We start from the raw sequence: 25,915 nt of genomic DNA on the forward strand, positions 1-25,915 counted from the left end.
TGCCTGTGGAAAACCAACCCTCAACCCTCACCTGACACAAGAGAAGATCCTGAAGTGATTTTTGTCTCTTTCCAATCACCATGCAGAGCCTGTGCCTGGCATGGAACACTAAACACTGATGTAGGTTCCTTCTACCAAACCTGACCTGTATGAAGCGCAGCAGGAGGAAGCTGTGCAGCAGTCACAGTGTGAGGGAGGAGGATGCTGCAGAAGGCAGCACGATTTTGACTCTTTGCTCCATCTCGTTTCAAGATGCCTTCAACATCACCAAACCATCCTGGTAATTTAAGTGTTGTTTCCAAAATCAGTTCGTTGTTAATAGATGTTGAATTTGTTTTGATGCCTTTATAAATTATTGTAATATTACTGAACCATGTGTGTGATGGGTGGGTTTTTAACCTTTCTTTCCAGTGTATCACTACTGCCCCCAGACCCAGGTCACTCAACAACAGTCATGCCAAGAGACTGACCTTGGGAGGCAGTAAACCGTGTCACTGTCCTCTGCTTCTCCCAGGAAGGAGCTGGACTCTCCTGAACTACACTGGGACTGAACTAAAAGCACATTGCAACTCCCCTGCTTCTGGCCGCAGCCCTTTAGTGCCTCCAGGGCCCAGCATTGACTGCCATGAAAAGCAAACCCAGGGGGTAAATAAAGCTCTGTTTAACAAGGCTCAGCTCCTGATTCAGCGTGCTGCACCGCTCAGCACTGCTGGGGCGGCTGCTGCGCCCTGTGTCCTGTCACACCAACAGCAGTGCAGGATTCCAGGTACCAGATGCACCAAAACTCCCCACCATCATCTCCCCAGTTCCTCCCACCCAAACCCTCTCTGCTGCTGCTCCCTAAACCCAATACTAAGTGCAAACAAACTCTGGAACTTGAATTTATTTGGCAGTCCAGGGGCAGGAATGTGTTGCACAGGAGTGTTGGAGATAACCCAAGAGAGGCCCCTGAGGGCAAGCTTCGAGGTGGGACTTCACAGTCACTCCATTATTCAGCTCAACTCAGTAAAAACAAAAGTAGTGAAGTCAAAGCTAACTCGAAGAAACTCATGCTCTTAGTATGGGCCTTCTGTTGATTTCCCACTTGTAGGTGTAGATCATGGCAGACCTATTTTTGCAATGGATAACAAAAAGCAGCTGGGTTTGAAGTCTGCACACTGTGAACACACACACACAGACGACTTCTTGAAGCCCTGCTCAGAGCAGACTGGGCCTCCTGCTCCACCAGGACACGTGGTTCACACAGAAATCAGGAGGTACTTTCGTAGCTATAAAGAGATTTATTTGAGGATGGGACTCTGCACTACTCAAGCCAGGCTCTAAGCTGGCTCTCAGGATCTAGGTCACACTCTTCTTTGGACAATAAAGTTCAAGTCGCACTCACTGCCCTATTCAAAAAGGAATGATGATGATGACAAAAGAACCACTATTACCTAAATGCGTTAGTTTCAACTGAAGCCATCTTCCATCAGAAACCATAGGATCTGATACACCACAGTCCTCCCCAGCGATGGTCGGGAGTAGCTCAGTGCTCTGTATACTGGAACTGCTGGGTTTTGTTTTGTATCAAAAAAGCAGAACAAAAAGAAGAGAGTTGAGCTGCAGCTCTCACCTGCTGCAGCAGCGGCTCTGCTCGCCCAGAGTCTGCCTCTTCCCTTGGGAAACATGGAATACAAAATGAACCCCCAGCCCAACACATCCCCAGTGCCACGCTGGTTCAGAGGAGACGTTCCTCCTGAGGGCTGGGGGTCACTCCTTGGTGTCCTGCTCCTCTCCCTCCTGGGCACCGTCCTCGCTGGTTTCCTTCTCCTCTTTGCTGCGCTTGTTCTTTTTGTGCTTGTGGCGCCGGTGACTCTCCCCCTCCTCGCTCTCATGTTGCTTCCTGGGGTGGGAAGAAAGGAGAGAGGGAGGTCACAGCAGAGCCTGCATTGGCCAGGGACACCCACGCTGACTGCTGCTGTAATGTAGAACCGGAGACACGAGAAGTGCCCAGGGCATCGCGGTGCCACTGCAGGGGTTATGTGGCTGATCCGATGGTAGCACATGTGGCTGGAGTGAGGGCAGGTGATGCAAACACCGGGGCTGGGTGCTCTACACCACACAGGGTAGGCAGCACAGACAGGCTGCTGCCAGGACTCAGTCTGGGGTAGTTTTTATAAGGAGCTTCTGTGTCCTTCCAGCTCCTGAGGGAGCTCAAACAACTCTGGCACATCTAAAGCTTCAATGTGAAGCACTGAGGCTGCCGAGAGAAAAAAGAGTCCTAAATCTGAGGTGTTCGAAACTTCTGCTCCTCTGAACATCTTAGGGAATCCGAACCAGTTTGGGTTGGAAGGGAGCTTAAAGCTTACCCAGTTCCAACCCCCTGTCACGGGCAGGGACACCTTCCACTAGAGCAGGTTGCCCCAGGCCCCTGTGTCCAACCTGGCCTTGAACACTGCCAGGGATGGCGCAGCCACAGCTTCTCTGGGCACCCTGTGCCAGCGCCTCAGCACCCTCACAGGGAAGAGCTTCTGCCTAAGAGCTCATCTCAATCTCCCCTCTGGCAGGTTAAAGCCATTCCCCTTGTCCTGTCCCTATAGGCCCTTGTCCAAAGCCCCTCTCCAGGTTTCCTGTAGCCCCTTCAGGCACTGGAGCTGCTCTAAGGTCTCCCTTAAGGGAGACCTTCCTTAAGGCTCTCTCAGCCTGGCTCCAGAGCAGAGCTGCTCCAGCCCCCACAGCATCTCTGTGGCCTCCTCTGTACTCGCTAAATCCCTGGACTAGAGGCAAGAGAGGGGTCAATGCACGTAGACAGAGGTGTTTCCTAATGGGAAGTAGATCCTGTTTCTACCTCTGCTTACTCATAAATGACCTGGCACTTTACTACCTTCATGCTTTAGAACTCCTCTATCCCTCACCCAGACCTGCTGCCTGACAACATCCCCACATTGAGATCAGCCTCCAGCTCCCCCAGGAAGTGGGAGCTCTGGTTTTGCTCACTCTGGTTCTTGGCACCTCCTGAGAGATCTTCCGCTGCTTGTTTCTCACAGACGCATTGTTTCTCCTCACAGCCTGCAAACCACGGGAGCTTTCCTGAGCTGACCATGGCGTGGAGGGGCAGAATGAAAACACAGCAGAGAGTACAGGAAAAGGAGATAAATGTATCGCAGAATAAGTGACCGCAGGACAGACAGTGCTGCATGAGTGGGGACACCACCAGGTGTAGACCAATTCTTGCCACAGCTGGAATACCAGTTCAGCAGCAGACACGTAACTGGCTGAGCCACCGCAGCCCTGCCTGGAAAGCTCCTGCCTGAAGTGATTTTCTGCCTTAATAAATGGCTTCAGTCATTAAAGGGAAGAAAAAAGTAACACAAAAGGCTGGTGCCTCTCCCCAGCACATCCTCAGCCACCAGTGCACAGTGGTTTATGCCTGAGCAATGCAAGTGTCCTTTAATACTGGAACAAGTGTCAGGGATTTCCTTCAGCCAAACTGCAACAAAACCCTTTTATCTTCCTGCCAATGCCTTCCCCAGGCTCAGATCACAAAGCATTTCAAGCAGGGATCCAATACACACTCCAAATGGCCATAAACAAGTATTCCTCCATTTGCTGTAGCTACAAACGCTTCCCATCCTACTCCTTTGAACAAGACAGGGGGCATCTGTGTGTGGTCTGAGGAGCCCAGGAAGTCACCTCGCTGCCACCTTAGGCAGTGGCCCAGTCCTGTAAATGGAGCTCTCGAGCAGATTCTTACCTCACTTTGTGAGCTCCATCCTGCTCATGCAGTCAGGTACCTAACCTCGACTTCAGTTCTGAGTGGAAGAAGTGGAGAAATAACCCTTCAAGCTATTGGCTTGTTCATCTGGTATCAGCTCAGCTTCCACTTGTTTTCTATTCAACTTTGATCATGGGCCTGGCCTTTCTTCTCATCCCTTTGTTTCCAGCCCTTCAGCAATCAATCATTTCTTGAAATCTTATTCATCTCCTTTAGGGTGAGAGCAGCCTTTTACCTCCAGCCATTATGTAGGAGTTTTTCTGATACCCATTTCAAAACAAGGGTAACTACCTCCAGAGTTGACAGAATTGCATCTAGAAGGCAGTAAGCTGAAGCACCAAAAACCAAAGAGCAAGTCAGCTCAAGTCATCACCAGGATGTAAACTGACACAGCAGCAGCATCGCCCTAGGCCAGGGGCCAGGCCTGTTACTTCGCTAGAACAACACTCACAGGAAGAGCACCTGGAGCAAATATATTCACTCAAGGAAAGCTGGGATTTTAGGACATCCTGCTCTGCTCCAAGTGATCTTTGTCCAGATCTTCACTATTGGAAGCACTGGGCACAGAGCTCTGACAGTGCAGTGCTCAGCCTCCTGCTTCATGGGACACTTCAGATTCCAGGCTGAAGCAAGCTCTTCTTTTCTGCACAAGAACACATTAACACCTACAGCTGACACTTCTGTTACGGTTTTACATTTACTTTGTGTGTACTCTCTTAACAGCGGGCACTACACTGCTCTGATGTGATGCTCAGCACAGGTTAACCTCTCCTCTGTCCACCAGTGCTGCAATTTTGCTGGCAGTGACTCAGCATCCTGCCAGCTGCCTTACTGAGAGCACAGAAGCACCAAGGACCCCTCTCCCTGTACAGACAGCCCTGCCTCTTGCCCAAGAGCGCTTCCTCCTGCCTGGGCACCACATCTCAGGAAGCCAGCGAGACCCAGGGTGACAGACCACCTGAGAGCCCCAAGCTTCCTGCCCGCAGCCCAGGTGTGCTCCCATCAGCAGCACAGTCCAACCCTAAGCCAAGTTCTTACCGTCGTGAGGACTTATGCTTGCTGCTCTCGTCCTTGTCGCGGTGCCGGCGCTCCCGGTGCCGGTCCTCCCGCTCCCTGCTGCGGTCTCGGCTCCGGCGGTAGTCGCGCTCAAAGTCGTAGCTGCGCTCCCGGCTGTAGTAGCGGTACCGCTCGTCATCACTTGGGAAGAGAGGGGAGAAGTGAGGAGGGGAACACTGCTTGTGCAGCTGAGCATCAGGAGTCGTGTCCACAGCACTGCAGAACCCACCCTCACCAACAATCTGTCACCACTCACTCTTACTCCATCAAGAGGCTGAGGTATTTGTGATGCTCCTGTGACAATGATCATTTGCTGCTGCTGCTCATCGAATCCAAGCTGCAACCCAAGCCCTGCCTCTAACCACAGTGAAGTAACGTTCTCCATCTGCCTATTACACAGCTCTTAAGCCTCAACAATAACTATTATCAGAGCTTTCTCCCAGCCTTTCAAGGCAAAGGGTTTACAAAATCTCTTCTCTGGATTTGCCAAGAGGGTACCTCAGTAGCACCTGGCCAATCCCTTGGGCATTCTGCCCTCACAATCCTTCTGGAATACACCCAAGACCTCCAGCTACCTTGTTCCAAACCAACAGCAAGATGCTCTTCTTGCCATCCTGCCTCCCCTGGTGCTGGATTTTACCTCACAACCCTGCTGTCCCAGGTAACCTGTACCTCTTTCGTGTCAGTCTAAGGGATTATTTTCTTCCCCAGAGTTCAAAAGCTCCAACTGTGAGTGTAGCTGACATGATCTTTCTGCCTGTGTCTGCTGAAGGCACCTCACTCATTCAATCCATGTACACAGGGGCATGATGTACCCTAAACTCAGGTACATCCCTCACTACACCTCACAGTCCCTATTCAGCTTCTGAAAGCCAAAATCGAAAGGGTTAAGTCCCACTGCAGGAAACAACATTCAGGCTCTGAGAGAAAGGAAGTCTGAAACATTGTCCTAACGCTCCTGGAAACAAAGAAATTCCAGTATCATCATCCAAGAGTGCTCCAAAGGACTCTGCAGAGGATGGCTGCTCGCCCTTCCATGGCAGGCATGAGCTGAGAGGTCAGCGTGCTGGAAACCACCCAGCAATGCTAACAATGTGCTCAGGGGTGCTCATCACAGGGGGAGCCTGCGCAGGAAGTGTGGGGCTCTGAGCAATTCAAACTGCAGCAGGTTTGTCTCCTGTCCTGTTCTGTTCCTCCCCCTTCCACCCACAAGCTTGTGAGTTAAAACAAAAAGGGGGTTTAGGTAAAGGCTGTCCTATTTGCTCACCCCTTGGGCTGAGAAGCTCCAGGCAGGCAGCACCCCTCTGCTAGGAATGCACATTCTGATCATGTTTTGAATGACTGTTCCTGAGCCTGAAGCCTGCAAAACACTGACGCTGCCTGGGACAGAACAGGAAAGCAATGGGTTTAGAAAGCATCTTTGCAGGGTACCCTTCACTTTAGCTTCTCCAGATCAACACTGGGAGGCTGAAAGCCAGCAGAGTGGCTGTCTCCAGCACTGCCTGCAGAAAGGCCTGGGTGAGGATTTAGGTTTCATGGCTCACTCCTGGGGGATGGCACTCCTTGCCCTGAAAGCCTCTCTAAGAGAGCCCAGCAAAGCCCGGGTGCCTTGTCCTTTTCATTGACAGGTACACTTAGAAGACAAGAAGCAGCAGCTTCTATGGCCTATGGTTCACACTGAGCTGTGAAACACCCAGAGCACAGAGAAGGGCTATTTCATTTACTGGCCTCACATTACAGGTGGGGGAGCAAGTGTAACTGGTTCTGCTGGATTCAAACAAAAACAGCCACAGGAAATCAGCCAGGGACACCGGCTCCCAGTTTGCCCCGTGGTTATCCATCCAACGTATCACTTCCCAAGTTAAACTGCTATAACTATAACCCCATCCCTTGACCAAGCACCGTGTGCTCCAGGGCAAGGCCAGAGCTCCCTGCTGGGACCTGTGAGAAGCTGCTGGATTACAGCACTCACTTGTTGTATTCACTTGTGGTTGGGGTGCGGTCTCGGTCTCTCTCCCGTTCCCTTTCCCTTTCCCGTTCTCGCTCCCGCTCCCTCTCACGCCTTGAGCCTGAGTATTCCCAATGGCTGCTGCTGGAACTGCTTGTGCCCTTGTCCACCGTCGTCACCCAGGGCGTGTGGGATGTGGAGATGGGTGGGTAGCTGATGAAACCTGAATCTGCAGTGAGAGAGCAGAATCCTTACTCCAGCATCCTCCCTATCCCTCCCATTCCAGAGACACCCTCTGGAGATAAAGCTGAATCCAAGGAGACAACAACAACCCACCTCCCTCTTGTCCTCACTCCCCCTTTTTACTTCCAGCAGTTCACTCAGGATGTGTGAACACTCATTCTCTGAGGAAGATACAGGCATGACCAGCAAACCCTCCTCAGCCCCTTACCCTGCACATTCCTGCCAGGGCTGTGCACTCCCCTAGCTCCTGCCCAACATAAGTCCTGCTACAGAGGACACACTATAAGGTCTCCATGGAGAAGAGCTTAAATCCAGCCCTCCCAGACATCCTGGCTTGGCAGCAGAGGTGCCTCTCCCACTGCTGAGACAGCCGATTCCGTCACCCTTGGCTCTTGGCCAGCCTTGCAAGGCCTCACTTCTCACCAGGCACCTTCTCGCCTAAGGGAGCACCTGGGGAGGGCTGGGACACCATCTGCTAATGGAGGATGTAGCCTGATGAGCCCAGAGCCACCAGCATGGGTGCAAAGGGGACAGCCTGGTGCTGCCTGTGACTCCTCAGCACAGCGAGGAGGTGCAGCTCCAAGCGGTAGTCACTAAGGAAGTGGGAGAGAGCATGAGCATTCCCGACAGGGCTGCAACAGGCGAGGAAATCTGCTGGAATTCTGGCACTGCCTCTTCCTCTACAAAAGGTGACAGAAGCCTGCCTGTGCCTGCAGGCAAGGAAGAGGATACAAAGGGGGAGGAGGGCATTCAAAGCTCAGAGAGGAGATGCAAAGCTGATGGCTGTGCTTGTGGTGAGGGAAGAAGCAGAGAGCGTGAGCAAGCACCTGTGCAAACAAGCACAAGAGCACATTGCTGAGGCACATGGGGAAGCTCCTCTTGTATCTACAATGAAGAGTTATCCGAGGCTCAGCACTCAACCACAAAATTGCCTTCAGCATTGCTGCAGAACATGCAGCTTTCCAAACACTTCATGCTGTGGTCACACTCAGGGTGTGCTTCTGGTGAGTGGGATAGTCTGGGGCACAATCAAGACCCTAAGGTTAAAGCATCCACGATGTCCACCAGCTTAAGGAAAGCCTGAACTACCAAACACCAGAGAACAGAGGTATTTTCAGTGCTCACCTGCAGAGTTGTAGCCAAACGGAGGTGGCTGCCTGTTGTTGTAGCTGGCTGGCTGGCTTTGGAGAGAGAAAAGGGTGTGAGTAACTAACACCAGCGACCCACTGCAGGTATGTCTGTGCTGCAAGTCTACCCCATGTTTTCCTGAAGGTCTGTGGGACACCCTCATGGGAAACCCCCAGTGTCACTTTGCACTGCAACCATTAGAAATACAGAGGTGCAGCTGCTTTGCCACAGCTTCTAACTCAATTGCTTGTCCTGCTTTGCCCATCCCGTGTCAATCAGGCAGCCCTCTGGCAAATAACAGTGCTTACAAGGTACCTGAGGAATCTTCAGGGGAAACATCTACCAACTACTCTGTGCTAGACCTAAGCTCACACCCAGATTTTACTGATTCCTTCCCACGTTACGAGCACGACAAATGAAGGTGAATGCACAGAGGATTCCCTACAGACTCTGCTCTCACCCCTGCCCCAATCCAAGACCCGACTGAGAATTCCCAGGCCTGATTTTAGACCTGCCCACTTCCCTTTCTCCCTACAGAGGAGCTGTGCCCGTGGCTCAGCCCAGGTGTGGTCTTACCCATCCAAGGTTGGGATGAGGAGAGCTGGTGGTGGTGCCAGAGGCGGCGGGAACAACCCTAGACAGAGAAGCAGAAGTCAACACAGTGATCTCACAGCTTGCCATGAGGAACAAGACCTCATTGCTAGTTACAGTTAAAAGTAGTTTAAAGCAACTTTTTACTCTAAACAAGGTTGTTTGAAGTGGAATAACCTTCCTTCAGGGTTGTATCTCCTACCAACATTAAAACCCTAGAGCTATGTTGGCTCTGTGGGGATATGGAGAGAAAAATAAAATAACTACCCTCTGTTTTGGCTTACTCATCTTAAGATTCATGGAGGAGCAAAGATTAACCCTGACAGCCCTGTGGAAGGCAGAGACTTCTGGCTCTTGGGATGGAGACACTGTAACTACAGCAGAAGTTTAATTGCTCCATTGGTTAAAGTGAGTAGCTTTGTCCCTCACACGGCACGTAACAGAGTTCACCCGGGTTGGGCTGGTTTTGAGGAAAGCCAATTTTCTGAACACATACACACTCAGAAACCCTGAAAAGACACAGCCCCAGTGATGCAGAGCTGTCTGCAAGGGCTGGCACTTTAAAAACAGGCCCAATGTCACACACAGGAAGAGTTGTTCATCACAAGGCAGTATCTTCAAGAAAGCACAATTAAGCAGAAGCTTATGAAGGCCACTTCCAGAAGTAGCTTAAGCCTTGGAAGCCAAAGTCCTCAACCTTGGCCAGTCTGGAAGTGAGAAGCACGTGCTGCCCGTTCCTGAACTTCTAAAACTTGTACCTGTCACTATAAGCAACCATCACTTCTATAGGCAGTTACCAATGCCAGCAAGAACAGACCAACCACTCACTGGCCTGGCTTTGCATGAAAATTCATCTGTTTATTATTAAACAAGAAAAGAAGAGGAAGTTGTACTGCTACACGGGACAGGAGCCATTTACTGACTGCAGTCACTGAAGCCAGAAGCTTCAGGTTCTTTTTCAAGTCAATGGAGCCTGAGCCAGCACTGTCAATGAAACCATGTCAATGAAATTCATCACCTCTTACTGTGAACACTAAAATGGGACAGGAGAACCCCTTCCTACAAGGGTCTCACTGCAAAAAGAACTGATCTCTAGCCCAGCTAGAGCTGGAAACAAGGTGGGGGACATGTCTCACTCCTAGATGCTTCATTTTTTCCCCTCCTTTTCCCAAGATCTTCCGATAAAATGCAATGCCCGAAGCATTTCCAACCCATCTACTCACCAAGCATAAGCACTTCAAAGTGCTACTGTTAGAACACCTAATTCTAATGGAGGTGGATCATCCTCATTACCATAATTAGCAGGTATCCTCCCTCAACTCCCTTTCCAAGCCCTCACCTCAAGTGGAAGTTCCCTGCCACAGCCTGGTCATTCTGTCCACCTCACCCCTCCCAAACAACTTCAATCTAATGCACTTGACTAGCAACATCTAGACCAGTTTACATCCAGTTTCACTGCAATACAGTTCCTCTAAATCCAATCTTACTAAGAGCAGGTTCCTTCTAGTACAGCAATGAAAACCAGCTCTGCAATGTTAGTGTACAGTGCGAGGAGTCTGGAAAGTGATGTTTTAACAAACAAGAATTTTCTGAGGGACAGCCCAGCCAGTGCAGGTTTTCCATTTGGGAAGCCCAGGGCAGAACATGAATACAAAAGCATGGACACAAAAGCTGTGAACCAAGTCCAACATGTGTGACACACAGTGAGGACAAGCACAGCAGGTCCAAAGTGCTTTGGATGCAGACCTTTTGCAGATACATGAATCAAGAAGGGAGATTGAGATGAGCTCTTAGGCAGAAGTTCTTCCCTTTGAGGGTGCTGAGGTGCTGGCGCAGGGTGCCCAGAGAAGCTGTGGCTGCCCCATCCCTGGCAGTGCTCAAGGACAGGCTGGATGAGGCTTGGAGCACCCTGCTCTAGTGGAAAGTGTTGGAACTGCATGAGCTTTAAGGTCCCTTCCAGCCCAAACCATTCTCTGGGTCTATGATAAGTACACAGTGCACCAAGGCAGTGGCCTGACAGCATATGCAAGTCACCATCAGCCTTGGATTTTCAGATCTATGGCATCTGCTCAGAGCCATCACTCCAAAGGTGCATTACACAAACAGCTAAATTTGTTTTCAAGGGATCAGGTAAAACTTCCAGGGGAAAGAAATTACAGCCAGAGGGAACTCAGTTTCACAGCAGCTCTGAATTAGTGGGGACCTTTACTTATGCCCAAGATTGGCTGTTACATTTCTTTATTAGTATTCACCATTTCTGCTGCACAGCAGGGAGCAAAGGCGTTGATGGAAATAACATTTATTCTGCTCAGTCTCATGCTCCAAATTCATCCACAAAAGCACCAATCTGTCACTCAAACTTGTGCTGTGTAAATGTCATAACAAGAACTAAACCATTTCAGATCTCACTAAGTGGCTTCAGTGCCATCTGAAGTTCTCCATTTCACTTTCTAGATTGGTCTTCAGAGACACACTCAGCAAGTGTTAAGAAGTCCTACAGATCATTATTTAGTTACAGAATACAAGATAAGCTGCTCAAGTTCAATTCTGCACTGGAGTTTATTAGCCTTAAATTAACTGTGCTCTAAAATGAGTCTTGGTGTCATCCTAGCTCCTGTTTCTTAATCTAATGCTCAGATAGAGCCATCTAGGTGCTCAAAATCACTGCTGTTATCAGGAGTAAATCAGCACCTACCTGGAATAGGCCCGGGTGGTGGAAGACCTATGGAAACAAGAAAGAAGCAGAACCAGTGAGGACAGCAGGTAAAACATGTCATCGCCTTCCCTCAAACTAACTTAAAAGCACTCTTTGGGATAAAATTCACATATCTGAGCAAACAGACCAGCAGAAAAAATGGTGCTATTAGGCAGTAATTAGCCATTAGCTGTCACTTTTTAATATTTAAGGACAAATGTTAAGATAGGCTAATAGAGACACTGAACAAAGACTGGCCAGGTCTAAGGACCTGTTACTTGACTGCTCAACTGTCCTACAGCATTTAGCAGTTAACCCTTTGCTTTGCTCCAAGTCTGGGATGCTCTAACTCGCAGCCTCAGACTGCCATATGCTGCCGTGTGAACACGTACCTGGAGGATGCAGGGGAGGTGGAACAGAAGTAACTGGTGGAGGAGGGTGGAGGAAGTGTGGTGGAGGTGGCCCAGCCAGCGGAGGAGGCGGTGGGCCTGCTGGTGGTGCAAACGGCTGCTGCTGAGGTGGCTGTTGGGGCTGTGATGGCTGCTGGGGCTGCTGGGGGGGTTGTGGCTTACTCCCGTGGTCTCCAAGCACCTGAGAAGGCAAAGGAATGAGAAGAGAGTGTTCAACCTTGCTCCTAGCTAGGACCTTGCTGTGCTGGCATAGAGAGTGTATCACCAAAACTGGCAGCACTGTGATACCTGGGAAGACCAGGCTGTGCTATACCCAGCAGATAACATCTCTGGGGAGGAAAAAAGGTTGATCAAGGCCATCAACATGCTTAGTAAGGGGTCTTCTCCTACACAGAACAGCAGAGACTAGAGTCTAGCTGAATACACAACTGTGCAAAAGACAGCTGACAGGTATGAATGCCTGTTGTTCACAGGAACTGCCACTGATACAGGCTTCAGATTGAGAGCTGCCATATTTGAGGGTTTTATCCCAATTTATTTCTCCTGAGGGCATACCATCGAATCATAGAATGGTTTGGGTTAAGCCAAATTCTGCTCTACACTGGAAGTCAATGGAAGACACATCTGTCTGACAAAAGGTCATATATGGAACGATCAATACACAGAGATACCAGAACAACCTGGAAATAACAGGTATCCATGCTTGTAAGTGGGAGGAACAACAACCTTTTCCCAGCAAACTCTCTCTTAGGCAAACTCTTTTTAGAGCCATTGCTGGCAAAATTCAGAGAACTGACTATGAAAAAAATAAACAGACCACAAACCCACTGTAAAAACAAAACCAGGAACCGTGTCTAAACAGGGGAGAAGTTCCACATGTGGGGCTTCTGGTAAATTAGGAGTGGTTGGCAGGAGGAAGGTGGTTAAGAGAAGAGTTCTCAATACATGGTCCTCAAAGGATATACACAGCATCTTCCTGCCTAGAAGCCAACCAGACCATTCTGGTCATACACTGGACATGCAAGATCAGAAATGAGTTCAGTTTTAAACCCCAGGTTTTTATTTCTTACAAAGGACAAGATCCCGTAACACAGGCCCGCTCTCAGTCTGAAGCACGGGCTGCCACTAATGATGCTTAGACTAAATGTTACTTCAAAGTCAAAAGAAACACAAGCCCCAAGCAGAAGTTGTCCGTTGCAGAACTGGAGATTCCAACCCAACAGTGAAAGGGAGTAACCCATGTAAGAGCCTCCCAGCTATGCACCAAAAGAAATCATCTGGGAGAGCTGATGGGAAAAGGAATTACCATGGGATGGGAAAAGGAATTACTCTGGTATTACCATTCAGATGGGCAGGTGAGTCTTAAAGGACAATCCCTAGCTCCTAGTAAGATAAAGCTTTTAACACAGAAGTTAATTCAACCTGCAGAAGGGAATGATGCATGCATATGCCATGATATGGTTCATATATTACCTCCTGGTTCACAGATGGCAACTGCAACAAGGGAGGTCAGGAACACACAGACATTTGCTCAGTGCTCACTTAAGTGCAATAAAGCCAAGACTTTTACCTGGATTGGGTTTTCCTCAGAGGCATGTTTATCACGGCGCCTTCCTTCTACTCTCCTGATTGTGCCAGCCTGGCCACCGATCACATCAATCGTCCCACCCAGCTTCCTGGTACAAAGCAGATGCATCTTTTTAGCCTCAAAGACATTAGAAGGAGCAATTTTCCCTACTACTGGACAGATTCATCTCCTACATTCTTTTCTATCAGGAAAATATGTGCAGAAGGAGCATTCAAATTGGACAAGTCCTTGTTCACTCTTAGAGAAAGAACATTTTAATAGGAGCCTGTTGTAAGGTCATCACAAGTAAAGGTTTGTGAGAGAAAGCAGCACCTGCAGCTTAAGTTTAAATATCCTTCATCCTATATTTATGCAACAATTGATTTGTCCAAGTACAGCCTTAAGACATTTTCCTGCAGTCAGGATAGAAAAATATCAGCACTCTTCCAAGTTAGACAGCAGAATTTTCTGTGTCACTAGGAAATTCAGCCAAAGTGAATATAAAAATGCTGGCTAGTTGGAGAGAGAGAGTTTTCTCACGGAAATCTATTCACTTTGAGGGAAAAAACCCAAACCAAACAACTCGTTGCTAAGCCCATGGTTCTGATTCTCCTGTGGTTTACAAAGATACTTGACCTGATCCTGACCAAAAGCTTTGCCGCAGGAGGAGAATCTTGTGTGTCAGTACTTTTAAAACCAGACTGCAAGTTAAAATGACAGAAACATTGTACAACAGCATTGTTAAAACAGCAACAGCTTGTTCTGCAGTGGTCTTTTCCAAAACCTCATGATATATATATATATCTATCTAACAGCCATAAAGAAATCTGATTTTATGGCACTGTGAAGGGGGAAGAAATGCCAAAGTGCTTAGATGCAGAGACTAAGTGCAGATTTAAAGCTTATACTTGAAACATAGAGTTGTTTCTCTTCTCAGTCAACCTGGGACGTTGGAATACAAAATCATCTCTGCCACACAGGTGTGCAAAAGATGCAATGTGAATAAAGCAACAGACGTAATGAAAACAAAGCAATAGCAACACCCAGATCTACTAAAGCTTTGCCTCTTCTGGTTTCACACAGCTTTGTTTTAATGAAGCTTTTGATAAAATCCTACCAACCTCACCAGGTCAAAGAGGCTTCCCAGCAGAGGCTGCCAGTCAAGTGACTCAATTGTTTTGCTTTGTCCAGCCTTGTGGCTCCTCTCTCTCATTGGAGAACATAACTAATCAGCATGCACCAAGCAGCATAGCACACAGGTTAGAAACCAATAGCTTCTCTCAGCAGCTGCCAAACATGTAATCCATTTCCACTTAAGGAGGCAAAGATTAACATAGTGGGAGTAAGAATAAGCCAAGTAAGCACAAGCAGCAGCAACATGAGCCCTCAAAGCTAAGGGATTTCCCTTGGCTTTCTGACTCCCAGAGATGTCCCTTCAGATGGGAAACAGGTTTGCCTCCCTGTGCAGCAGTATACTGAGGATGTCATCAAGGAGAAGTAAACGGGTAGGTAGGAGTTGTACAATCCTCAGGAGAGCACTGCTCAAGACCATAGTTAATGAGTGACCACTGTAGATTCCTGTAGAGTTTAAAAGCTTGTTTCAGGCTTGAAGAGATTCAGACATAGCCCAGGTAGATCCCAGCTACCCCTATGAAGAACATAGTGCACCCAGGCTTTAGGTCTGCACCATCTCTTACCTATTAGGAGGAGGCCCAGCCTTCATGCGTCCTCCCACCAGAGCCAAGAAGTCTGTTTTGAATTCTGTTTTGATGATGTTGTTTTCCACTTCTTTTTCAGCATTTCCTGTTCTTCCTTGCTGAACCTATGGAAGGCAATATGTAACACAGGTTTAATGCCCCTACTTTCAACTAAATGTAGCAGAGATTAATCTACAGCAAAGGAAAAGGGCTCCACCAAGGAATAATTACAGGGCTCTTACAAACAAGCAACCCATTCTGCAGTCAAGGTCGCAGATACTACTGTAACCTGGCTGGCTACTCCAGCCTCAGCCTGCTGTCCACTGTCTCCCATTATAAGTCCAAAAGTTTAATAAGCTCACAGCCCTTTCAATTTAGTCCTTAATTCAAAACTGGGAACACTAATACTCACTGTATGGAACAGCAAGTATGAACTCCTTGGCTGAAGTTCTGATTAACAGCTGCTGGCCACCTGATGGATTTCTGCAAAGGTTGATGGCCAAAGCAGTTCCCAAACACAAAAGGCAGCCACAACTGCAACAAGTAAAACAGCCATGGAAGTCCAATATCCCTCTCTATGCCTCCCACATCCACATCTGTCTTCCAGCCAGACACCCCTATAGCAGGGTAGCCTCAAAGTCAACTGGAAATTCACTCAAGTCTTGCTCTTGCAGTGGTTCAAACCTGCCAAGCAGATGGAACTGTTCCATAGAGAAAAGATTTTTAGCAGAGAGGTTTCAACTTTAAAGATATATTTTTGTATTTCTCACCAACGAAAAGGAACACAGAACAGTTGAAGTATTTTCTGTTCCTACACTCTCATCTCTGTGATTACAATAAAAAGCCCCAGTTTTATTGTAGCCAAATGCAGGAGTAACACGTCACTTACCGTGATCTTGTTTTCAGTGCTGATGGGAGGAGCAGGATCCAGTCCAAGCTGAAGCCGTCGCTGCTTTTCACAATATGCTTTCCATGTTTCTTCATTGAATCCATAATTAAAGTAATCAGAAAGATCAGCACCTGGCAAACGGAGCAGAGGTTAACACAGGGATTCCAGCAGAGCTACATTGTCAAATTGTCCTTCAACTGTTTAAATTCAGCATTAAGAAAACAGAAATCTTCCAGAGAGCAGAGCTTACTCTCTGCTTCATCCTGTTAGAAAGCCTCTGTGCCACCGTGGAAATGGCTGCATCTGTCATTGGGAGGGGGAACACAGCCTGAACGGCAGCATGACCATTTGGGACACAGAACACAGCAACTCTACAGGCTATTAACAGCAACACCTGCGACCACTTATCCACCAACTGGATTTTTTAAGACTGGTTTCCTGCAATTGTCCAAATAGTTGAGTGCTGGGGAGAGCACAGGAATGATGGTTCCGGCCACCACCACCAAAATGGGATGGTGCCACAGAACCTTTTCCTTGGTAGAGCTAAGCCAACGCATTCTGCTCCTGACTGTCACTGCCTTTGCTGTTTTGAGAAGAGATTCTGGGACTCACCCATGTCATGACACAGGACTGAAGTGGAAGTTTTTTACGGATAACTCTCAGACTACAGTATTATAGAGCAGTCAGGATCCTACCTCTAGTGTTCCAACACTGTTATCTTACTCCTTCTAAGATTGTTGTCTTTCCTTGATAGTCCTCTGTGAAATGTGCCAATTCAGCAGGAGCACTTCTGAGTAAGAGAGGTGGCCACAAACTGCTTGCCAGGAAAACATTGATGCAGAGAAAAAAAATATAGCTGCAGCTCCCCCTGTAAGGCACATCTCACAACAAGAAGCGTTACAGAGCATCTCCTAACCCTGCTCAGGTGTCCCTCAAACATCTCCCTCACAGAGTTATTCCTAGACAGACCAATCCTAAACCAAGGAGCTGTTAGGTAAAGGCTAAGCAAAACACTTTGCCCATGCTGAGCTTGGATCTGTACAGTGAGGTTTAAGTTTATGTTCTAGGTAGGTTACTCTTCCTGTTGTACCACCCAAACATGCAAATTGCACCAACACAGACTCAGCAACGTGACATTTACATATCTATTTTATCAGCCTATATTTCAACCCTGTATCAGTTCTTCCACACTTCTTCCTTTCCTCACTTTAAAGAGATACCAACTTACTGAACAATTCACCATGAAGGATATAAACCTGAAACGCTGTTGAGTAACAAACTACTTATCATCAAAAGTAAACTTACAAGCCACACACCTCTGCAGACATCTTCCCTCTATTTGGACTTACAGTGTTTTAAGGCTAGCTGCCTTCAGTTTGGTCCAGGGATGTCAGCAGGACCATAATGATTTCCTTGCTTCATCTCTGAAGTTCCTGTCATTATTTTCCCTCTAACTCACTTTCTTCCTAGCCCCCTCTTTCTCACTTCACTCTCCATGGGAAATCCCCTGCAGAAGAAAGGCTACATTTCCTATTATGTCTGTAGTAGCTACTAATCACCACAGAGTGCTTCAGTGCTGGTCTGATACCATGATACGTCAATGCAGTTATTATCACGGTTTCACACTGACGCCCTTTATTTCAGGTAGTCAAGAGATACCAAAACCACACCACAGCCTTATAAAAGCACTACTTAGTTAGCATAGCAATATTTTTGAATGACAAAGTACAGGGGCTGGTTAGAAGAATTATTTTTGCAAAGGGGCAAGTGCAATTTTAGTTTCAGTTAACATTTTAGCATAGCACGTTTTAGGAGAGTAGCACAGCAAAAATCTGGATCTCTTTGGTTCCTGCATTGACTTTTGTACCAAACTCAAATGAAAAACAGAAGTTTACTTGCAGCACCCTACAGCTGTCATGCAAGATTCACTTCTGAGTAGATATCTAACACTAATCAAGAAGACAAAAGAGACCCTGTACATATTAAAACCCACTGTGGAAAGCACTATTTGTCTGGACAAAGTCTAAATAATACTGTCCAGAAGAAGTAAGTGGGAACTGCTCACTCACTCCTATGCACCTGGAGGCAGAATCTGTGAAGAATTAGGCAATGTCGCTTTTCCAAAAGAAAAATCCTAGCCTTTCATGTCAGAGCAGCATTTCCCTTCCTTTTATTCAACTGTTTGTCAACAGACAGCTTTCCTATCATGACATGTGCTCACTGAGCTTGGCCACAGTGAGACAGAATAAGCCAGATACTGCACATGAAAAGGAGACCACACATCATCAACAGCCAAATCCTGATCCTACTCAATTGACTTTCAGGCCCAACAAACGTTATCCTATCGCTACCAGTGCAATGTTTGCTGAAGTAGGGAATTAATAAAATAGAACATTATAAAAAATAGTTGTTCCCTTTAGGGAAGTTAAATAGAGCAAATAAAACCAATTTTCAGTAGAAGCATGGCTGGCTCAGTCAGTAAATGTCACTGATAGCCTCGACAGGCATCAGAGGCTAAGCAATGGCCATTGCTCCAATTTCTTTATTCCCTGGCAGCAATAAATGGACAACAATTACATGTGAAATTCAACAGAGACCACTAAAACTGTAGAAAATATTTACCAACAGAAACTGTGAGGCCCCACCTGGTTTCCTCCATGGTTTGTCTTCAAATGAATCTAAATCCACTTCGATAACAGGCAATCCATTTATGTTCCCTGCAGCATCTAAGTCAATACCTTTGGGCTGCAACTTGGCTTTGGGAAGAGAGAGAAACTATTACTATTTTTAATGCAATGCCTTTAATCCACTCATTTGTTGAGCAAATTATTCCAGTCAAAAATAAAGCACTACTGTGAATTCATTGCTGGCTTCATAGCACGGAGGTAACCACAAGCAACTCTTTAATAACAATTACTTCAGTCACTTTATAAATAAAGAGCCAGGGTGTACAGCACTTGCAGCTGAGCAGCAGGGAAATAATTCAACCCAAACTGGTCCTACAGACAAATGCAGTGAATTATTAGAGCATCAAATGCACCAAATTTATCCCAAATGAAGATAAATCATTTTTCTCTCCAAGGAAAATATTTATTTTTCCCTTCCCAAGATTTTCTCCTAACAACAGACTTTTTCAGGATCAGTCTGAAATGGATCCTGTACTAACTGGAGTCAGCAGAAATCTCTTAGGTACACAATCTTCAAGTGGAATTTGTTCTTATTTTCTCAATTAGAAGATAAGTCATTTGCATACAGAAATTAACGGAAGGCAGTATATGAAGCCCATGGAAGGACAGTCTCACATACGAGGAAGGATGGAATCCAAGTCTTGATAAACAGTATAAACCAGACTGAATGGTGGGGAAGATTTCATTTGCAGGATTACACAGAGCTGATACTGAAGGCCAGAGTCTGTTTCTTTTAGTATCTTACACTGCAAGTAGCTCCATACACTGACCACAGAGTTAAAGTTCTCCAGTCAGTTAGAATGTTTGGCTCCAGTGCAACAATATAGTTCAGAAACATTCTTTCTACTATAAAAGTAATAATCAATGTGTTTTTTTTTTTTTAGTTTAAATAGAATTCCAATCAGCCTGTTCAGTGATTAAATCGCTGCAATTAAAGTAATTAAATCATTCCAGTGCTCCCTGCACCCTCAGAATGTCCCAGAAGTGCATATCTTTAGGAAAAGCGCTTACTATTGCTAATTTAAATAAGATATACTAATGCTATACCCTTCCAAACACAGACCAAGACTTGCAGCTGCTCCAGCTGTCAGTGCCAGATAAGTGAAATATTTTAAGAGGTGAAGGATAAAAACAAGAGCAATACCTGAAGCAGATGCTCCATAGCCTCTACCCGTTTTTAAGTTTAGATTCATAGGAGTTCCCCTATATGGAAAAGAATCACTACATTGGTATTTGAGTAAATTACTTGCTTGTTTTCATACAAAGTATATTCGAGCCCTGACAACCTTCAGAAGATGCTTAGTTCACTTGGGTTTATCATGCATTTAGTACTAAGTTTCAACATGTTAAAAGTGAAATTCATTTTCCATGTAAGTTTCTCTAAGCCTACAGAAACCAGCAAATATATTTAGTGATGGGCCAGAAAACATAAGAGGATTGTCTTGAACATGAAGGGAAAGGTTATTTCTGAGAGTTGCAGTTTCCATTCTGTCCGGGAATGTACTTAGTGTTCAAGTGAACAGCATGGAAATCACAGCTGCATACAGATCACAGAATGATGAGAGAAAGATAGAAGCAGCAGATTTCAAAAGGGATGTCTGCAAAATCTAGTGAGCTGCTAAGAGATGGAGCACTGCTATTGAGAGCAACCTATCAGGCTGAAACCACTGCTCCAAGAGAAGGAAATTATCAGTAAAGTGGAAAAGTCAGAACATGCTGCAAAGCACATGTAAGCCATTTTCTGAAGAGAAAGGCTGCTAGCAGCAAGCAAAAGTGCTCTCCTGTTATTTTTATTCAATGCAAGTGAGGTAGAGCTTTAAGTCAGTGACATTATTTGCTGGTTCACAAATGCAGCCTCACCAGTTCCAAAGCATGAAAAATCAGACAGCTGAAAACCAGTAACTTCACAGCTTATGCAAATTCTTATCAAGGCAGATTTGGGTTCTTGATCTTTTCACAGAGGAGGCATTAATTGCAACACCCCACTTCCGATTTCGCCCAATAAAGCACAGTAATTTTTCAGTTAATTCTCCAACAGCAGACCCATGAATTATCATTCCTATTTTACAGCTGGATTCTCCAGCCAGCATTTGCTGGACAGAGCTGTCCACCAGCTTCTAACCCCATTCTGGTGTCTTAGCAGTTACTCACATATCTTCCAGGAGACAGATCAGCTCTCATCCCTACTTTCAATCCCAATCAATGCACTAGAGCTACGTCAGATCGAACCCAAACACCATTATCAGCAACACGTACATGTATGATGGTGCTCCCGTTTTAATATTGCCAATAGTAACCTTCACGTCATCATCATCACTGTCACTATCGCTGTCATCTTCTTCATCTTCACCACTTGGAAGGGCCTAGCAACAACGAAAGCACACAGGAGCTCATCAAAACACAATACTGATCAATTCTCTGGGACAGTAAGACAAATCTTGCAAAGCTCCTACGATGAAGGTCCCTTATAAAGAATGGTTCTGATAAAAAGATATAAATTTCTATTGCACTCTGAGGTTATACAAAGTTGTCTCTGGAGGCAAAAACCAGAGAAAGGCAGTGGAAGAGCAAGCCTCTTCCTATCCTTTCAATTCAGAGCCACTAGAATGCATTTTGAAAGGTCTGAGCCTGAATCAAAACTGATTCCCAGCACTTTGAGCTTTCTATCCCAGGGTTTCCCATATATACTGACCCTCAAGAAGTCATACGGAATATTGAGCTGAAGGTAAAATCATGTTCTGCTTTTCCTGCCAGCCTGCAGCACCTCATCTGCCTCTTCAGTGGACACAAGCAATACCTGGATGAGGGTTCACTGCCCACTATGTAAAGTAGGCTGAGAAGAGAAGCCTGTTGCTGTAGTTAGTATTGGGAACTATCAGTACGCTCCTACAGTACAAATGTAATGTATTAGGCAGTACCAGCATCTTTACACTTACATCATTCTATCCATGGGCATTAAGAAGCACAAAACTAACTGTGTCTACCATTCGCAGTGGAACACTTACATGCTGTGAGATCTCTCGGTCTTCATTGCTGACAGGCCGATTCTCCTGAGGAGCATCTTGCAACGGATGGGAAGACTCTGTGTGTCTGGTAAATGGGATAGATAGGAGAAAGTGGGTAAGACCAATCTAGAGGTTCACCTACAAACATTTCTAAAGCATTCGTCCAGATGACTTTCATATAATGGCTTTATTCATGTACTGTGTTTATTCTGCTGGCAGCCAGCTCAACTATATGACAAAAAATTAATCATCCTTGCTTGGCTTTGCATTTTGTTGAAAAGAATCAGTTTAGTGCTTCCCAAAAGCCTCACAAACAGCGTGGGCTGCCTAGCCAAACACCACTTAACGGCTAATATAGAAGTAGCAGCTGGAATAGCTTTCAGCTTTGGTTTGGCACAATCATAGAATGGTTTGGATTGGAACAGACCTTGAAGCTCATCTAGTTCAACCTCCCTGCCATGGGCAGGGACACCCTCCACTAGATCACGTTGCTCCAAGCCCCGTCCAACCTGGCCTTGGGAACATAATAAGCAAAACTTCACCTTGTCCTTAATGATGCTAATAATTGTACACATATTTACTAAGCAGCAAAGGCATCTGTCCTGTAGAAATTAAGGAAAAAGTGGTTTTAGTGTTCTACAAATAGCTTACATTAATGAGTAGCTACATTTCAAAGAAGACAGGCAATTATCCACCCAATCTTCCCACTCATTACAAATTAGTCCTAATGCAACAATGGTCAGGTTGAGATTTACCTCCAATTAAAGTCTGTATAAATGTTAACACTGTTCATTGCACTAGCCAAGCAAGAAAGTTAAACTGGTATTCCAGAAACGGGTATGCCATGTTACAACACTGAAACACAAAGGGAGATCATTTTTCTCTAATGTCATAAGTAAAACCTAGCAGAACTTCAAAATAATTCCAGCTTTTCCAAAGAGACCATTAGAACAGCCCACGCCCAGGAAACCCAATTCCCCATCAGCGCTTTCTGGAGACATTCCTATTGATTTAAAATCCCATGTCGCCGACTAAGCATACAGAAGATTATCTTCAAAAAGAAATACATGTAATTCCTAACAGACTCTGAACACTGTTCAGATTAAAGCCATTTCAGAGGTGGCAGGGAAGGAGACACCAAACAAGTAAGCTAAAAGATCACACTAGTGCAACTCAGAAAGCAGTTACTAAGCATAAAAAGAACAATGTGAGCAGTTACTGAAGCGCCCCTATTAGAAAAGCCCCATATACAAAGAAATTCAACAATCAAGCAAATATCAAAAACAAGGGGTTAAGGTTGGGCAGCTAACCAAGAAAGCACAGGTCCCATCATCCCCAAGTTCCTGAGGTGACACCTGAAGACACACTAAGTTATTAAAAGGAGCCAAGACGTCTAAGGGAAAACCATCCTCTAAAAGTATTCCAAAGCTGCAGACATAAGCTATTACACAGGGGTCAGAAGATGCAGCACTGGAGAAAACTTCACAGGTGGCTCCAAAACCCTTTGCATTTTGTTTGCCAAATCCAAGCAACTCATAACATTGACCTCCTCAACCCCAGGAATTTTCTTTAGAATCCCAGATGACTGAATTAAGGCAGAGTGACAAGAAGTACCTTCAAGTCACATGAAGTATCTGTGGGTGTGAATTAAAATGTATGAATTGGAGTTCAAATAAACATTTGCTAAGTCTTTCCCTAACCTGTTTGCTTCCCAGGAATGAGCAATCAGCCATCAGCTGCACGCAAAAAAATGTCACAGCTATTTCATTTCGCCAAAACACCAACTTAACCCTGTACACTGCTGACACAATAACATCCTGCACAGGCTGCCCATATTTAATGCATCCTTTAGGCTAAGGAATGTCAGCGGATAGAGACAAATACTCCAGGCAAGCCAGCAATGTATCCCTGGAGCTGCAGCCATGGACAATATAGCAAATAAAGAGTCGTTTTTCTTTAAACACCCCACAGCTCTTCATTTAGGAAGATTCTCATTGTGCAACAAAGAAGGAGAAAAAAGAGAGAGGGAAAGAAAATGAGCACTGGCACAAGCACTAACAGTTTTCCTTCACACATCTTGCAGTTACTGAGACAGTTACTGGAAATTCAATTTTTAATCCTGCTGATAAAGTAAAATTACATTCAGATAAAAGTGACAGCAATAGATTTATGCAAGCTAGCAGTAAATTTCTATCTAAGCTAAAAGTTGTTCCTTCTCATAAAGCCCATTTGATGTTTTAGGTACCAATTTACCATGGTTTTCGGCTTAGATACTTACACCAGAAGTAGGACATTATCCGTTACAACCTCAGAAATTCCAGATACTGAATTCAAAATGACCTTAAATGACAATAAACAAACTGAACTTTTGAAGGTGCTGAGCACACAGAGATCCAGTGAAGACCAAGTCCTCTGAAAGCCACGTTACATTTAAAAATTGGAAACATTATATTCCTACTGAGATAAAACTCTGCTGATGCAAACCACACAGTTACAAATACAGGGGAGTCCTGATCAACAACAGACAGCACTTTCCATATACAGAAAGCAAAATGGATCGCTGAGTTCCCAACACGTTGATCTGAAAGCCTGACCCAAACCACATAGTTCATAGATCCCATGTGGTGATTTGGTTGTGACAGGATTTTAACCTGGCTGAAGGATTTTAGCTTTTCCAGGCTAAAGCACAAGCCACAGTTTTACCAATGCCAGGCCAGCACAAAGGCCAAACCTCAAGGCACCATTTTCCCCAGAGAATTAAACTGGAAATCAGATCTGATTTAAAACTAATAGGGGAGAGGGAGAAAAGGGGGTTAGAAGTCAGTTTTAAGTCAAATACAATTCACCTTCTAAATCCATAAATGCAGTGCCAGCCCAAGCATGGTAGCTGGGAGTGACCCCATGGGATAAGAAACGACGAGGCTGCAGCTTCTGGCAACAGCATCAGTGTAAAGCATTCCCGAAGCTATGCTTAAACATGGCTTGATCTTCTCTGCAGCATGTATCATTATAATGCATAAACAGCCTCCAGACTCACCCAGAAATTGGTCCATCTTCTTGCTTACCAGTGGTGTCATCTGCAAAAACAATAATGATAATAAAAAATAAACTTATTCAAGTGAAAGAAAAAAGCTAAATTTAAGCACAAAATGCATCACAGCAACAGAAATACCTAGCACTGCCAAGGCACTATAACCCCAATGTTCTCTTTTCAACGAAGTTCAACTAGAAATGGAGCAACTAAAAAAGCCACAACAAAACCAACAACCAGAACCTACTGCAGAAATGAAGTATCACACCACTGACACACAACGAAACTCAAAAACCACATCCACTGTCTCACAGCAGAAGGAATAAAGGCAAACATCACATAAGGGACATCTGGGAAGGTCTTTATATAGACATTTAACATGCCAGGGAAGAAGAAACGTCAAAACAGTCAGTTTGAAAGTCTATGAGGGGACAAAGACGTGTAAATAAAGTCCTACACTTCTCCCTAGACACACACATACACACACGAGCCCAGAGTAGCCCGGGGTTTCACCTGCATCAACCGGGCTAACAGCGTTTGGATGAGGAGGAAACCGCGCTTGTAACAAAGCGCCGCATCAACCTCTTTGCATCGCAGTGTTGTTAAAAGGACAATACCCCTCCCTCCCCCTCCAAAACCGCAGCCAACGACCCAGGGTAGCTCCGGCCCCGCTGGCACATACTGCCCGGCCCCGCACACCGGGCAGGTGGGGCCGAGGTGGCTCCCAAGGCGGGGCCGGGCGCTTCGCGTTGCCCCCCACCCCCCCGGGCCGGGGCGCGGCCTGCCTGCGCGGCCGGGGGCGGCAGTACCTACCGCCGTAGAGCCAGTGCTCCTCGTCCTCCTCCGCCTCCAGAGGCGCCGCGCCCGGCACGGCGCCAGCCGCCGGCGGCTCCAGCTCGGTGGCCATAGCCGCGGGGCTGAGGGGAGAGGGACGCCCGCAGCAGCAGCAGGAGGAGGAGGAGGAGGAGAAGCGGCGGCGGCCGCCGGGGCCCCGCTAGGCTCCCGCCGGGGCCTGAGGCGAGGCGCGCATCCGCTGCGGGGAGGTCCGCAGCCACCGGGCCGGCCGAAGACTTGGCTAGCGCGCCGCCATTGCTCTTTCTTTGGTCCTGAGGGCGGGAGAGGTGTGGGGGGGAGGGAGGCGAGACCCCCCGGCGCGGGAGCGGAGGCCGCCGCCGGGCCTTAGCACCGCCCGCCCCACCGCTACAAAAGGCGCC

At 46.5% G+C, this 25,915-nt stretch overlaps 1 protein-coding gene across 1 annotated transcript; it reads right to left on the reverse strand.

Moving 5' to 3' along the window:
- Positions 1 to 919: 919 nt before the first annotated feature.
- Positions 920 to 25,915, reverse strand: LOC308224556 (uncharacterized protein). Its single transcript, XM_080624622.1, has 16 exons — positions 25,515 to 25,915; positions 24,708 to 24,747; positions 21,671 to 21,755; positions 20,922 to 21,028; positions 19,810 to 19,868; positions 18,624 to 18,734; positions 15,979 to 16,109; positions 15,090 to 15,214; positions 13,396 to 13,501; positions 11,808 to 12,006; positions 11,416 to 11,442; positions 8,706 to 8,763; positions 8,127 to 8,182; positions 6,783 to 6,987; positions 4,793 to 4,951; positions 920 to 1,882 (listed from the first exon to the last, which is right to left on the reverse strand). Exons 1-16 carry the CDS (start codon positions 25,606 to 25,608, stop codon positions 1,750 to 1,752), a joined length of 1,695 nt encoding a protein of 564 aa, XP_080480748.1. The 5' UTR covers positions 25,609 to 25,915; the 3' UTR covers positions 920 to 1,749.

Source organism: Psittacula echo (assembly GCF_963264785.1).
Source record: "Psittacula echo genome assembly, chromosome: 8".
NCBI classification, from domain to species: Eukaryota; Metazoa; Chordata; class Aves; order Psittaciformes; family Psittacidae; genus Psittacula; species Psittacula echo.